Source organism: Siphateles boraxobius, unplaced genomic scaffold, assembly GCF_051911475.1.
Source record: "Siphateles boraxobius isolate OS27281-9 unplaced genomic scaffold, OSU_SipBor_1 19, whole genome shotgun sequence".
Lineage (NCBI taxonomy): Eukaryota > Metazoa > Chordata > Actinopteri > Cypriniformes > Leuciscidae > Siphateles > Siphateles boraxobius.
In genome coordinates this window covers 11,653,473-11,670,272 of record NW_027508799.1, presented here as the reverse complement: position 1 = coordinate 11,670,272, position 16,800 = coordinate 11,653,473, and the positions used below count along the sequence as shown (strand labels likewise).

At 41.8% G+C, this 16,800-nt stretch overlaps 1 protein-coding gene across 1 annotated transcript in view; it reads right to left on the bottom strand.

Moving 5' to 3' along the window:
* Positions 1 to 1,456: 1,456 nt before the first annotated feature.
* Positions 1,457 to 16,800, bottom strand: part of ptprb (protein tyrosine phosphatase receptor type b) — a 77,101-nt gene continuing 61,757 nt past the window's right edge. The window contains exons 23-30 of the mRNA XM_077235268.1: positions 9,475 to 9,565; positions 8,783 to 8,859; positions 7,737 to 7,871; positions 6,573 to 6,695; positions 5,806 to 5,969; positions 5,576 to 5,711; positions 2,223 to 2,332; positions 1,457 to 1,903 (exon numbers count right to left, since the gene is read on the bottom strand). Of these exons, the coding sequence (XP_077091383.1) occupies positions 2,225 to 2,332; positions 5,576 to 5,711; positions 5,806 to 5,969; positions 6,573 to 6,695; positions 7,737 to 7,871; positions 8,783 to 8,859; positions 9,475 to 9,565 (834 nt within the window). The 3' untranslated portion in view covers positions 1,457 to 1,903; positions 2,223 to 2,224. The remainder of the gene's footprint in view (positions 1,904 to 2,222; positions 2,333 to 5,575; positions 5,712 to 5,805; positions 5,970 to 6,572; positions 6,696 to 7,736; positions 7,872 to 8,782; positions 8,860 to 9,474; positions 9,566 to 16,800) is intronic.

Sequence of the window (16,800 nt, the reverse complement as noted above, 5' to 3'; positions counted from 1 at the left end):
GCTGCGCCATTCCCCTCCTATGGACTGGATACATGTGCCATTTCTGCTCCAGTTGAGTTCCCTTTAACCGAACCCTGTTGAGTTCCTCCACACCCCTTTGGCATTGGCCTACCACTCGTAAGCATTGTTGAACCTGTGTTAGGCTGGGTCCATATGTTGTGATCCCTACGGTGATCCCATATGTGTATTCTTCCACGGTACGGCTCCCTACGGCAAGCCCGTGTCTTCCCGTCACTGTCCGGTTGAGTCTCCCCCCGTCATAGCCTGGAGCCACCCCATTGACATTCCATATGTTGTACTGCCCGGTCATCCGACCAGTTCATATATGTGTTCTCCACATGTTTACTCCCTTCAGACAGGATGTGGCTTCCGCTGCGTTCCTTCCTTCCCAGTGGAACATTTTCCCAGGGGGCCTGTAGGAACAGCAGTGACTTGCCTGGCCTAAGCCCTGTCCCTTCTCGGCCTTAAATTGCGGGGGGATCAGGAGGCTTTTGTTTATGCACTGGAAGGTGGCAGCTTTAGATGGCAGTATGCCAGGGAATGGAGGACGTAGTCCCCTTGCCACTACCGCTGGACCACCGCTGACTCCGAGTTACGCTCGGCTCCTCAGCAGAAAAGCAAATAGTGCGTGCATCCACTTCCGTATTTATACCCCCGCTGCAGGGGCGGAGTGTGTGATGCAAGTCATGCACGCCAATTCCATTGGCTCGTTCAATAGTACTCAAAGAGGATTGGCTCCCTGGCGTGATCCCAATTCAGTCGACTACGTCCTCCGTTCCCTCCTTCAGGGAACGGTGGGTTGCATACGCAACCAGGACGTTTTCTAATATAAAAATATTAGAAATGTTTTATTAGTGTTATACAAAAGGACACATGATATTCCTACAAAGTGTGCCAGTGACCAAAATGTCATCATTTTATGAGACGCTTACTGACTTTTGCACATGTTTTGGGGCTCCTTCAGAGTCTTCTTTTTGATACAATATTATGTTACATGACAGCCCGACCTCATGAAAGTGCGTATCTATAGCACAAATTGTATTTATCGTGCAATTTATATGCAAAAAAGAGTTTTTACGTGCATATGATACGCAGTTTTCGCGTGCATATGATGCGCACTTTATGGCATGTAATACGCACGTACTATAACCAAGGGGTTTTAAAGTACGTATCATATGCACATAAAAACCTTTTATTTTGCGTATAAATTGCACGATGAATAGAATTTGTGCTATAGATATGCATTTTCATGAGATTGTGTTGTACATGGCATACCAAAATGCATTATGGTCCAAAATGGTCATTGATGTCCGTTATCCAGAAATAACATTAGATAAATCAGAATTTGGACCTTTATGACTATTTATTACTTTCTGTCATAAAAATTTAAATAAGCATAGGATTATCACTGTATTTCTAGGTATCATTAAAAAAATCGACACAAATTTTGCCCAAGTAGATTTTAAATACTTTTATTCATATATATATATATATATTTTCTTTTTTTTACATTTCTGTCATATTTTTGTATTCAGAATTTAAGCCGGGACAGTTACCCAGAATTACATTTTGAGACTTTTGAGCTCAACAGTTACTTAAAGATTAATTATTTATAATGAATACTCACATAGGTAATTAAGAGGGGGAAGTCAAGTCATTTAATGTCGTGGATTTAAAAATGCATATATTTTTAATATTATGAATATGCTTTGGACACCAGAATTAACATGTCACTTCATTGACCAATTTAAGAAAATCCATGAAAGACCCATGAAAAAGTTGTATAAAAATAAAGCATATATCATTATGCACAGCTATTAAAACTATTGATGAAATACAAAAGCTTCTCTTCTGTTCTTGTTCAATAAGGGGAAAAGTCTTCCTGATCCTGTATACATAAACTCTGTGGAAAAAGAAAATACATGGAATTTTCAGATACACACAAACATGAGAACATGACATCAAATTTTAAATTAAAAAAAATTTCTTTCCTCCCCTTTATTACTAATGACTATAGACACAAGAAAAAAAATAGCATGTGTCTAGATTGTGTCCTTTGAGAATTGATTGGAAGTGCAACTAAATGGAAGAGTGTTTTATTTGAGTGACTGGAGGAGAGGGATTGAAACTCGTCTAGCTCTCGATGTAGATTTTATGGGTTTGTGCTGTAAAACTGTATCCATACAATGTCTAAGTGAAACACAGGCACATACAGTACTTACGTTTATAATAAGTTGTGGTAGATGGGGAAAAGAGGGTTATCTCGTTCACAGCAAAGTTTACGAGCCCTCAAAACATCCCGCACACACTGATGGATAAAACCATACTGACACTGCAGAAGACAAACCCATCATATTAGGCTGCTTATAAACCATTTCACGCATTCAATTTAAACTACAGAGGCATTACAGTAACTACTGTAAGTAAATACACGTTTAGTCAATTGATTTCTGACTGAAATCGAGTGTCTTAAGGCCCGTTCATACCAAAGACAACGACTATAACAATAACTATAAGGTTTTAATAATCGTTCTAATTCAATGAGAATAGGGAAGTCCACACTACAACTATAACCAGGGTATCTGCATGGTTTTTAAGATCAAATTTAATTATTTTAATACCCTTTTTAAGGCACAAATAAAAATGAATACAATACGAGCAGGGTAGAACAATGTTTATTGTAACATTCTAAACTGTAAAATGCAATTTAAACAACTTTACAGCTTTAGTTCAACAGTTTTATGAAATGATAATACTCACGTTTCAGCCTAAACAATTTTTTAGAAAAGGAATGAGTCAAAATTATAAATGATTATTTCTAACTTTTATGATTATAAACTGTAAATGTGAAATATCACAAGAGTAGGAGAGTGATATTGCTATATCAGCACGGCTGTGATTAGGCCATGCGGAGGCAAGCACAGCCTTGCTGATATAGAGCTATATCTACATTTGTGAAATTGCTTTTATACAACCGTTCCACGGCATAATTGTGTAAATAAATAAGAAAAAACAATGGGCCGTCTTTAAAAACTCTCTTTTGTGTGGAACTACTTCCTTCTGCCAAGATTTCAAGTTTAGTTTAACAGTTGAGCCAAAGCCTAATTCTTGTCACTTTTAGAGCTAGCAATGTAGGGACGATGAGTTGCTTCATTAAAGCTTATGGTATTATGAAGAGTAGATTTTTATAAAAGAGACTGACAAAGAGAGTGTATTACCTGCATCTGATATAGCATTTATTCTTCAGGTCAATATATTCTTCTTATATTCATTAAACAAATATATTTGAATGTCCATTGATCTTTTTCTTAGTTTTCTTTTAGCGGTTAAGGGGATTCCCATAACAGTGGTAGTCATTGCATTTTTCATTTGCATCTTATGATGTCTTGTTTAAAGTAAAAAATAATGTCCTTGTTTACAACCTTGCATCAGTCCCTTTAAATATAAAAGTATTTGCTACTGACTCATTTAAAGATAAAGACTCAAAAATACTTTGCCGTCATCTAATGGCGTAAATAGAGAACTTTCACTTAAGTTGAAATCACAAAAACTAACAGACCCATTCTCAATACCAAATCGACATATTTTTATCGATCCACCAATTAAAATTTTAGACTGTGTATGCTGAACATAAATATTCGCCAATTTTCACATTGGCCTGAACAAAAACAGCTGTATGATAATGCAAAGGAATTCTCTGCTAGTAGATGGCACCTATGAAATGGCAGAAATATATCGGTAAACAAAGGAGCACTGTGCTTATAAATACTACTTTATTAGACATTAAACCATTGTTTCCAAATTTTTTCTGCTGGTCCCCCCTGTTGCAGAGAAAAATATTTTCACCCCCGCCCCATCTTAACTTGTTCAGGTTCATACTGTCAGAAGTTCATATTTTTAGGCACAAAACACTCTCTTAATTTTCATTGCCAATTGTTGTACTGCTAAACCTGAGGGCAATATATTCCTATCTACACTGGGCGTGACAAAGTGACGTTACAAATCCATTTGTCCTTTATATCAGAAGTTGCGCGAATGCTTGGAGTATGTCAGAATTAGAACGGGGCATCCGTTTACTATCAGGAATTTGTTTTGTGAGCAATTATAGTTGTTTATATTTACCATTTAGACATGTTGTTTTGGTAGTTTGGATGGTGGTCCAGCGGTAGTGGCAAGGGGACTACGTTTACCTGGCACTGACATTACTTTCACAAACTTGCCCATGCTTATTTCAACCATGCATCATTCATTTAAATTTTTACACCTGTCCTTGCAATTCTCAATTCTGATTCTTCGAGCCATCTAACGGTCTGGTATTCCACGATAACAACCGCTACAAGTGATCATCTTGAGGTAATAAAAAGTCTAACTAATGTTTTGTGTTAAATTGTTTTTTAACTCTGTGGAAAGTAGCCATATAATAATCGGGATAATTTTGCATTGGGGTCTTGAATCAACCTGAAGAGGTTTCTTTCTCAAAACAATCAGCTGAATGTACACTATCCGTGCGTCTGAAATTGCATACTGTCTGAGTAGCTACTAACCTTGAAGGTAATACTTTATTTTGATAGTCCACTTTGGACATTCTACTAACTATAAGTAACTTTGCAGCTACATGTCAACTAACTGTCATTAGAGTATTAGTAGACTGTCTGCTTAATATCTGTTAACACTTTATTTTGATGGTCCGCCAAAAGATATTCTACTGACTATAAGTAACTTTTCAACTACAACTTGTTCTCCTAACCCGGACCCTAACACCTAACCATAACCTGACAGTCTACTGACAGTCTACAACACTCTACTAATAGTCTAATGAGAGTTAGTTGACATGTAGTTGCATAGTTACAAATAGTTAGTAGAATACCTAAAGTGGACTATCGAAATAAAGTATAACCCATTTGGGTTTACCTTTAAAAAGTATATTCTATAATATTTATGAACATGGGTAGTATGAATGAAATTCAACGTACTAAATTCACCACGTTCTTATTTTTATGTGACCTACCAGCATCATTTGCGTTGCTTCATTACCATTTACACATCCTCCCCCGTTGCCTCATGGGATAGTAAAGTGCCCATCGAATACGCACTCAGAATAACGGCGGAAGTAGTAGGTCATCCGTATACTTTTCGACTACTGTTTTTCAAATACTATATGTTGTTTTCTTATACAATTTAAGATTTGAAAACTTGTGGCCTTAAATTTGCTAAAACTGAATTTAGGACTTTTTAAGCACCTGGGGAGGGGGGACCCTGTATAATAATAACGATCACTATCAGAGCAAATTTTTTCCAGCTGATGAACAATAAATTCATTGATATTTAATCAGAATCCACCAATCAGTGTTTAAAAAGTTTGTGCATTTACAGCAGGAGACGACAACATAACATTATCGTCTGTTGGTGTGGACGTTAATATCTTTTTAGCTATCGTTCTTGGTGTGAATGAGTGGGCCTGTAGGCTGTGATCTATCGTGTGACAGATGGGTTTGGCTCAACCCTTCAACATTGATCAACTCAGTTTTATTGTTGCCATTTGATAAATGTTGCTGATATCGCGACAGATTCTTACCTCAGTTTGTACCATGTATGAGCGATGCAGACGTAGATCAAACACACAGCCGTAAATGTCCACTGTGCATTTCATGTCTAGTTGCTTTAAAACACGATCCAGCACAATGAAAGTGCCAGTTCGGCCCACACCAGCGCTGAGAGAAAGAAAACATATATATGTTGCGGATATGAAGTGTGAACACTCTGAAGTGTCTTTTGAAGTTTTTTTAGGAGGTGACACACAGATACCTGCAGTGCACTGCAGTGACTCCAGGACTGGTTGTCCTGTCAATGTAATCTCTGACTGTGCGCACAAACTGAATGAGCGATTGGGTTGTCTCTGGTACTCCATGATCTGGCCAAATGGTGTAATGGAACTGACGCACCATCCTGGGGTATCTCAACTGACCCTCCTGAACAAAAGACCTTGCATTATTATTTCAGAACTACTGCTTGTTGCTATTTTATAGTCATTCGGTCATGCACTTTCTTTCCTCATACATTCTTAAAAGGGTTTCTGTGCCACTCACATCACCTCAATTGCACATTACTTTCCAAAAAGGTTTCCCAAACGAGTAAATCTTGCAAAGAAATGTCCAAATTCTATTTTGCATTAAGAAAATGAAACTTATGTGTAGGACCACAACAATCATTTGCATTTCAGCACATTTCCATTTCCTCATATTTTCATTGTCATAACTGTCATACTAATATTTTATTATTTAAATCAGCATAAATTTAATTTAGCACAGCAAATACAATTGGAATTATGATGTATATACTTGTTATACATTGATGTACAATATATCCAACTGTACTTTACATCACACATAATTACTATAGTAAATATTTACAATATTTAATATTTACAACAGTACAAAAAAGAAACAGTGAATTTTTTTTTTCCTTTTCATCATAGTGAATAACCCAACATATTTTTTTGCACTGTTACTTTCGAAAAAGTAATGAATAATTGTATTGCTGTTGTATAATATAGCCACTTAATTAACACTTACACATGATATCTTGAAGTCCCGAATGGTCCACTCTGGGAGGACCTTCTCAGAAAGCAGCTGCACCACAACGTCACCATAATACAAAGGCTCACTGTCAATCGGCCAGTAACGATCACACTTCACCTGAATCATACACATATTCACAAAAGTATGACATGAGCACAGGTGGTGTACAGGGGTGTTTTGATTGCAAAGACTGGAAAGCATAAAAGGAGGAGCGATGACAGTGAATGACGAGAGAGGACCAGGTCTGGACATTTATGTTGTTTAGTTAATGTGTGTACGGCAGTCGTCTTGAGGGGCTGCCGCTTTTACTTTCGTTTCGTTTTGTGTTTTGTTTATTTTACATGATTAAAGTGTTTGAACGTTCGCCGGTTTGCGCCTCCTTCTTCCCTTATCAATGTACTTAATATAAATACCCTGCAATAAATTGATTTATTGAGTCTGCTGTGGCGAAAAGGACGGCCGAGGGACATGAGAGAACGGCGCGAGGCCGGTGGTGCGATTGCTAATGAGCAACACCTGTGAAGCACACCGGTCTCGCATCTCTCACAGAGGAGCGGAAGCATAAAGGAGGAGCGACGACTCTGATGATCGAGAGAGAAACAGGCCTGTCTTTTGTTTGATATTTGTATTTGTATTTTCGGTAGCCAGCAGTCGTCCGCGAGGGGCTGCTGGCGGTTTTTATTTGTGTTTATTTGTTTTTTATTTTGGTAGCCAGCAGTCGTCCACGAGGGTGATATACTTTAAGATATACTTAAGTATATTTGATTGCGCTAAGGTGGAACTATTGCAAGTATACTTTAAGTACACTTTAAATATCTTGCATTTAAAGACTGATATTATATAGTGGTCACACTATCCTTACCAATAGTGATATTAAAACACATTTTGGGCTAAATGTGCATTGTGCAATTGCTCCAAATAAAGTTTAATTATAATATTTAGATCAGTAAGTCTCAAGCGATATGTCAGTAAATAAGTAAATAGATTTGTAGAACACTTGGTATGAAATAAATGTATTTCAAATACATTTTGGTATAGGTTTTTTTCACTAGGGTTGTGTATTATGTATTATATGTATGTCTGTTACCTCCCTGCTATAAAACTAGTTTCTGCAAAGGGGTACAATAAAAGTAAACAAACAAACAAAAACAAACTTACCATGCCTCTCTCCACACACTGGGTTACCATTACAAGGCTGTGAACATTTTGTTCCCACACCATACGCCAGAAATCATCCTTGGTACCTGGGAGAGGCCCTTGTGTGGCAATATACTCCCATCTGAAATTGTATCCCTGTTAAACAGATACAGAAATACTTCTGAGCCTGTGGACAAAAAGGACCGTTGACTGCTTTGAAGTTCATGAACGGTACAAATACTTTTTTTTTTTAAGAAATTGTTAGTAAAAATCAAACAAACAAGTTTCCCGTGAAATGAAGGATGTATTCTTCAAGGCCTTGTCTACCCCAGAATTCATTGCGCGGCAGTGACAAGCACAACAGGATTTTTTGTAGAGAAATTGTCGAATTACACTTTCAAAAAGTGCAAATTGTTTCAATTTGCTCAAATATGTAATATTACAAATAAAAATAAAAAAAAGATATGTCATCTGCCTCATTTATAGCCTAGATAATGTTGGAAACAGTTGTGTTACTTAATATTATAAGAAAAAAGACCAGCATTTATTTAAAATGCTGTGGTCTAACAATATAAGTCTTTACTGTCACTTTTTATCAGTTTATCAGAAAAATTATTACTCAAAGAGTAGTGTATATTGTTACAAAAAAAAAAATATTTAAAAAACATATCCTGAAAAAAAAACCAACATCGATAATAAATCAGCATATTAAAATGATTTCTGAAGGATCATGTGACACTGAAGACTGGAGTAATGGCTGATGAAAATTCAGCTTTGCATCACATAAATAAATTATATTTTAAAGTATATTAAAATAGAAAATATACATTTTATATATGTATATTATATAAATAATATTTTGTCTGTATTTTTGATCAAATAAATGCAGCATTAGTGAGCATCAGAGATTTCTTTCAAAAACATTAAAAATAGTCACGGCTAGGTATCAGTATAAAATCCACAACCTCCATGAACCCCCACCTTTAAATCCTAAACCACACAACTCATGATTCCACACAGTTTTTAGCCAATAAACTATCAAATGGAAAACATAATAGTCAACTCACAGGTATGTAGTTAGCATTGATGTAGTCTGAGCAGGGGTCGTCCTTCAAGCAAGACAGTCTTACACGCGTTGAGTCATCTGCCAATTAATCATTAAAGTGGTTAATGAGAAGAGGGACTAAACTACCGGAAGTTCTTGTTTAATTTGAGCACACATAGTAAAGAACTACAAAATATACTCTAGGCTTGCCACAGTGTACGCTATAGTGGTTATCTTCGTATGAAGGACGATACCGGTATTAAATAATAGAACATTTTTAAAAGGTGCAAATACAGTATTTTGAATGAAACTTAGGCTACTAAACAACAATAGTTCCAATATTAATATAATAATGTAGTTAATAGCCTTAAATAAGGTGTTGTGAAGTGACGTGTGTATACATTTAATATTAATACATTTAATAATTTTAATACATTTAATAATTTATCATTTATTTTTACATTTTCCTTTGAAATTTTAGCTACAAAAAATAAAATAAAAAATGTAGAATAAAGATGCTTTGCGTTATTATGCAGACAACTGCACAGCAAAAATGACCCCTATAGGACCACCTCGTGTCCAACCAGCTAATATATAATACTAATATAATCGATTTGAATGCCTATACTACATCAGTTTGAAAATTGTGATATCATGGCAAGTCTAATATACTTAGAATGTATTTTAAGGACAATGTCATATGTCTCTACTTACAGGGAAGTACATTGTTGTATCGATTTTTGCTTCGGTTTCCAAGTAGACGTGCAGCACTCTGAGTTTGGGTCCGTCCCACCTCCTTTAGGCCCTTTTTAACATTGGGTAAAGGTTGATGCAAAACACATCCAAATTATATATACAGTCAACTCAAGAATCATTGGCTCCATTGTTAAATATGATCAAATGGGGCTTTGAAAATAAATCTACATTGTTTATCCTTTTGATCTTTCTTTAAAAAAAGGCACAAAATTCTAACCTATCATTGAAGTAAATCAATTCAAAGTGGGAGGAAATCTCATTATGAAATAAATGTTTTTTTTCTAGTTCACGTTGGCCACAATTATTGGTACCCAATTATTGCAACGTCCTTTCCCCCAGATTACCGCTCTGAGTCTTCTTCTATAATGCCTGATGAGTTTGGAGAACACCTGACAAGAGCTCAAAGACCATTCCTCCATACAGAATCTCTCCAGATCATTCAGATTCCCAGCTCCGTGTTGGTGGTTCTTCTCTTCAGTTCACCCCACTCATTTTCTATAGGGTTCAGGTCTGGGGACCGGGATGTTCATGACAAAAGCTTCTTTTTGTACTCAGTGACACATTTTTATGTTGATTTTGATGTTTGTTGTGGATCTGATGGAAGATCCAACCATGGCCCATTATAAGATTTCTAGCATAAGTAGTCAGGTTTAGATTTTTTATCTGTTGGTATTTGCTAGAATCCATGATATAATATTATCAGACATGTATCAGAGATCCAGGACCTCCAGCAAAAAAATAGTCCCACTACATTAAGATCCAGCGGTATATTTAACCGTAGGTAAGGCTCCTTGTAAGATTGGCGAAACTGGAAGAACTGGAAGAGAGGGCAACTCTCTGAGAAAACAAAGGAAATTAACATTTGAACTTACATAACTTGTGCAACATTTGAGATGCAAGTCTCACCTCCCCGTCTCTCATACTGAGATACTCAACAGTATTACAAACAGTATGTTTGATATAATTTGAAATTTCTCAGTGCGACTGGTACAAAGGTATCATTCCCAAAGAAGTAAAACAAAAGGTAATAAAGTTGTTAAGAGTTTAGAGATAACTTGCACACAAAGGAGGGTGGGTCTTCCCAGCAAGTGGCTTCCAGCTCTCAAAAGGTGTAACCTCTGAATACAAATTCACATTGTAAGCAGATGTTTCCATGTGGAAGAGGTTTATGTCTATATAATGAAATGCAATATGAGGCTTAGCATGATTTGTAACTCAAATTAGCCTGTGATGCTGAGCGTGACCAAGACTCTAAGTTTCATGTATTTTATAATGTCAGGTTCGCATCTTTTCACTTACTCCAGAGCATTTGATGTTTTGTATCTATTATCTTTGAACTGATTACGAAATTGGCATGATACATTTACCTGACATAATAAATTGTAAACATTTGACTTTATTCTAATCGTCTCAAACATTCGCTCACATTTAATGATGCACAGATATCTTTTTCATTTATGGAGTCAGATGAAATAACGAGATAATACATATGAAAAAGTGTATTTAATTCAATCAAATTACTTTGCCACGCAGAAAGACAGTAACACGCAAAGACCTTCACTCGTTCTATCGGAAAAACCTCCATTGGGCCGATTTAGACGGGCTTACACCCTGTTTGCACCAAACCCATCTGGTGGGATTGCTGCCAAAAGGCTCTATTTTTAGTTTCTTCTAACCATAGATCCAGGTCCCTTTTGTAGATCCAGTTGTGTCTGACAACTGAATATGCTGGAGTTTGTTATTGGATGAACGAGGAGGATTTTTTTTTTTTTGGAACCCTCCCGAAAAAGATGTGGTGATGTAGGGGTTGTTTGATAAAATCTTTTAAGCTTTCTGACCCCAAGCCTCAAGTAATCGTCCCGGGTTACGTATGTAACCCTAGTTCCCCGAAGGGACGGACGCTGCGTGTAATCGCAGTGGGAACGCCCCCCAGCGTAGCGCGTCTGAAGCATGAATGAAATCAGTCAATGGAGCGTCACAGCGGGTGACGTCACCGACCAGGAAGCTATAAATATCCCCTGAATACACAAGCCACCAGCTTCTAATGTTACTGAAGCAAGCGATCCAAGGGGATGCCGAGAGTATGGCAGGACACGCAGCGTCCGTCCCTTCGGGGAACTAGGGTTACATACGTAACCCGGGACGTTCCCCTTCAGGGACTACCGCTGCGTGTAATCGCAGTGGGAACGCAATACCCACATCCCCATACGACCAAATCCCCGTCGTGTGTCATAAGGAGACACAAGCCGACGAGAGAACCTGAACCCCGGGAGTGGAGCTAAGGTCAAGGGAATAAAATCTGACGAAAGTGTGCGGTGAGGACCAGCCTGCCGCATCACAAACGTCCTGAAGAGAAGCTCCTGAAAGAAGAGCTGTAGAAGCAGCCATACTCCGGGTGGAATGAGCCCTTACAGCCAAAGGTGAAGGCTGATGGGCCGAACCGTAAGCAAGCGAGATGGCCTCGACCACCCACTTGCTCATCCTTTGCTTAGATGCTGGACACCCCTTCTTAGGTGACCCAAAACAGACAAACAATTGTTCTGATTTCCTCCACAGGGCAGCTCTGTGGACATACGCATCTAAAGCCCTAACAGGACACAGCAAATTAAGTTTCTCCTGGTCTGACGTCAAAAAAGGCGGAGGACAGAAAGCCTGCAGAACTATAGGTCTAACCGAAGTGGTTGGTACCTTAGGAACATACCCTGGTCTCGGACAGAGAAAAGCTTTTACCATACCGGGAGCAAATTCCAGGCACGAGGGAGCCACCGAAAGTGCTTGAATATCTCCAATTCTTTTTAGAGACGAGATAGCAAGAAGAAGGATAGTCTTTAGTGTAAGGAACTTTTCCGAAACTTCCTCGATGGGCTCGAAAGGAGCTAGGGAGAGACCTTCCAAGACGATGGCCAGATCCCAAGCTGGTACCCTCGTGCGGACTGCAGGCCTCAGCCTCAAGGTGCCACGAAGGAAGCGAGATACAAGTGGGTGTCTCCCGAGAGAACCTCCACTCGAAGGGTCGTGGTAAGCAGCTAAGGCCGCCACATACACCTTCAGTGTGGAGTGAGATAACCCTGTGGAGAGCCGGTCCTGCAGGAAATCCAGCACTGTACCAACCGGGCAGTTAACTGGGTCCTGCTGGCGCTCTCCACACCAAGAGGTGAAAAGTTTCCACCTCGCGGCATATAACTTCCTTGTGGCGGGAGCTCTGGATTGGAGGATGGTCTCAACGACCTCAGTCGAGAGACCAGAATCTATGAGCTGGGCCCCCTCAGAGGCCAAGCCCACAGCCTCCATAGTTCTGGGCGGGGGTGAAAGATCGACCCACTCGCCTGAGAGAGTAGATCTCTCCTGATCGGTATCTCTAGGGGAGAGCCGTCGAGGAGAGACACTAGGTCCGCAAACCATACTCGGGCCGGCCAGAACGGGGCTATTAGCAGAAGACTGAGCCCGTCCCGGCGAACCCTCTCCAGAACTCCCGGGAGCAGAGCGATCGGGGGAAAAGCGTACAGACGTGACCTCAGCCACGGATGTACCATCGCGTCCAACCCCAGTGGGGCTGGCAGGCTGAGAGAGAACCACAGTGGACAATGTGATGTCTCTCTGGAAGCAAATAGATCTACCTCGGCACGACCGAAATGTTCCCATAGGAGCTCCACCACCTCGGGGTGAAGACTCCATTCCCCGGGCCTCGGCCCCTGCCTCGACAGGATGTCTGCCCCCTGATTTAAGTACCCTGGGAGATAAATAGCTCTCAAAGAAAGAATTCTCCCCTGGGACCATAGGAGAATCTGACGTGCCAGTTTGTAAAGTGGGCGAGAACGCAGACCCCCCTGATGGTTGATATAAGAGACCACCGATGTGTTGTCTGTTCGAACAAGAACATGGTGGCCCCTTAGGTCTGGGAGGAAGTGTTTCAGAGCCTGAAACACTGCCAACATCTCTAGACAATTTATGTGCCATAGACGGTGATGGTCCCCCCACAGACCCCGAGCTGGGCGACCACTCATGATCGCCCCCCACCCCGTGAGAGAGGCATCTGTCGTTAGCATAACGCGACGACAAGGAGCTCCCAACACCGGGCCTTGGGAAAGAAACCGAGGATCTTTCCACATAACCAGGGCGCGAAGACATCGTCGCGAACTCATGATCATGCGAAACGGATTTCCCCTCGGGGAGAATCCCCTGGTTCTGAGCCACCACTGTAACGGTCTCATGTGCAGGAGGCCAAAAGGTATCACGTTGGACGCAGCTGCCATGAGACCTAACAGTCTCTGGAACTGTTTTACAGTGGACGACTGGCCTAGCTTGACCTGATCTACTGCGGCGAGAATCGAAGCAACACGAGCAGGTGACAACTGTGCCTGCATCGTCGTCGAATCCCACACTACACCGAGAAAAGTGGTTCTCTGTAATGGAGAAAGAACACTCTTCTTGGCGTTGAGCCTCAACCCCAACCTCTTGATGTGAGCAAGAACGACATCTCGGTGCCGAACCGCCTGCTGTTCTGATTGAGCTAGAATTAACCAATCGTCTATATAGTTCAGAATACGAATGCCCTGCAGCCTCAGCGGGGCTACAGCTGCATCCATACACTTCGTGAACGTGCTAGGCCAAACGGAAGAACCCGATATTGGTACGCTTCGCCCCCGAAAGCGAACCTCAGGAACTTCCTGTGTTGAGGGAGGATGGATACATTGAAGTAGGCGTCCTTTAGGTCTATCGTGACAAACCAGTCCTCGGATCTGATTTGTGACACGATCTGTTTGAGAGTGAGCATCTTGAATTTGAGCTTCCCTACAGTGCGATTTAAGAGACGCAGATCTAGAATGGGACGCAGCCCTCCATCTTTTTTCGGAACGATGAAGTACCGGCTGTAGTATCCTAACTCCCTGCCGGGCGGAGGAACCCGTTCTATAGCCCCTTTGTGCAGCAGAGTTTCTACCTCCTGTTCTAATACCAGAGCCTGCTCGGGGCCCACCACCGTGGGCAGAACCCCTCTGAACCGAGGTGGACGCGTTCTGAACTGAATAGCGTACCCGTTCTTTATAATATTCAGGACCCACTGAGAAACATTGGGAAGCATTTCCCATTCCGCCAGGAACTCTACTAAGGGAACCAGCCTCTCGAGGCTGGCCTCTGGATGAACATCCCGAGTGACAGACACAGCGCCCTGTAACATACTGGCAGGAAACAGCTGGTCTGAGCACTCCACAACCCTCCTCGGAGGGGGCGAGCGTCCCTCGGGAAATCGCTCGCCGAGTCTCTCTACGCCCTGTATAGGCAGGGTTAGTAGAACAGACCCCTGAGGGCATCGAGAAAGACAGGGCGCCGTGTTTTTGAGCGGCAAACTCAAGTCTTTCCCGATGGGGACCACCCTCAGAGTCCTGACGTTCAGCCCGTCAGGACTTTTTCGACGCGGCCTTCCTGGCGACAATGACCGACCTCAGATCAGTCCTGCCCCGAGAAGGCCGCGCCGGAGAGCGCCCCGCCTCGTCCCTCCAGTTTGTCTGCGGGGGGGCACGAGACGCGACACTCCGCTTCTGCTGTGCTCTTTTAGAAGACGAACTCGACGGCTGGGACTGCCCTCGCTCAGCAGCCCCAGTGACGCGCACTTTGAGAGGGATAAACTTATGAAAAGCAGCCGCCTGTTTTTTCTCTTCCTGGAACCTCTCAGTGACAGAGTGAAGAGCGTCACCGAAGAGGCCCGCAGGCGAAACAGGAGCATTTAATAAGAGAGATTTATCTTTTTCTTTCATAGAGGTTTGACTAAACCATAAATGTCTTTCTGTGGCCACCATGGCTGCCATAGACCGGCCAACAGATTTAGCTGTTTCCCTGGTGGCCCGGAGAGTGAGATCAGCAGTCTGCCTGAGCTCATTGATCATATCTGCCGAAATTTCTCCCCCCTCACACACATCTTTGAGCAGGTCAGCCTGATAAGCCTGCATAATGGCCATTGTATGCAAACATGCAGCCGCCTGCCCAGCCGCCGAGTAAGCCTTCCCCACCAGCACAGAAGTATTTTTCAGTGGTCTAGAAGGAAGAGCCGGTGCTTTAAGCGAAGATGCCGAGGCAGGAGAGAGATAGCTCGCGAGCGTCTCCTCCGCCTTCGGCATCGTCACATATCCAGCAGACTTTGCACCAAAAATATTACCATAAGCATTGGATTGATTGGTATATATTCTGCTCGAAACCGGTCTAACCCAGGTCTTTGAAACCTCAGCATGAAGGTCTGGGAAGAATGGTAAGCACCGGCGAGAAGGCTGAGGACGTGCAGAGAGAAATCTATCATCTAGTTTGCTTTTATTTCTAGATTCTTGTTTATCAGTTGGCCATTCAATACTGAGTTTTTCAACAGCCCAAGATAACACATCCATTAAACCTTCTTCAGCAGTATAATGAAGTGAGCTAGTTTCCTCTGATGCCAAACTTTCGACATCCAGATCCTCAGAACTGGATAATCTAAGTTCCACATCATCGCGTGCCTCCACCCGGGCAGAAGTAACCGCCGCAGCGCGTGCTTCCAGAGCCGGGTGAGAGGCACTGGATCCCGCCGGAGAAAGCTGAGATAGGGCGGGGCACGTCTCAGCGTCGCCGGTGAGATCCATCTGCGAACCCCAAGTCAAGCGCCGCCGCTCTGCCTCAACAGAAGCGGGACCCGAGCCCTGGGGAGCTCGCAACAAACCACTCTCCTCAAAGAGCGATCGCCGCGAGCGCAGAGTTCTCAAAGGAAAACGCTCGCAATGCTCACAATCGACTCCCTCGAGAGCCGACTGGGCATGCTGAACTCCCAAACAAGCTACACATAACTCGTGAGAATCCCTACCCGTGATGTAACGTGTACAGGGGGGAACACACTTTCTATACTGCTCGCTCATTTTGGTTTTTTAATATATATATATATATATAGTGAAAACTCCTGACAAATCAGACAAACACAATCGAAAGATATCAGACACACACAGAGCGCTGCTGAAGTAACAGAAGCTGGTGGCTTGTGTATTCAGGGGATATTTATAGCTTCCTGGTCGGTGACGTCACCCGCTGTGACGCTCCATTGACTGATTTCATTCATGCTTCAGACGCGCTACGCTGGGGGGCGTTCCCACTGCGATTACACGCAGCGGTAGTCCCTGAAGGGGAACTCTGCAATTCTCCAGCTGTGATCCTTAGAGAGTCTTTGGCCACTCAAACTTTCCTCCTCAACATGCATTAGGACGATATAGACACAAGTCCTCTTCCTGGCAGATTCGTAACATCTTTAGTTGATTGGATTAGGAACTTCTT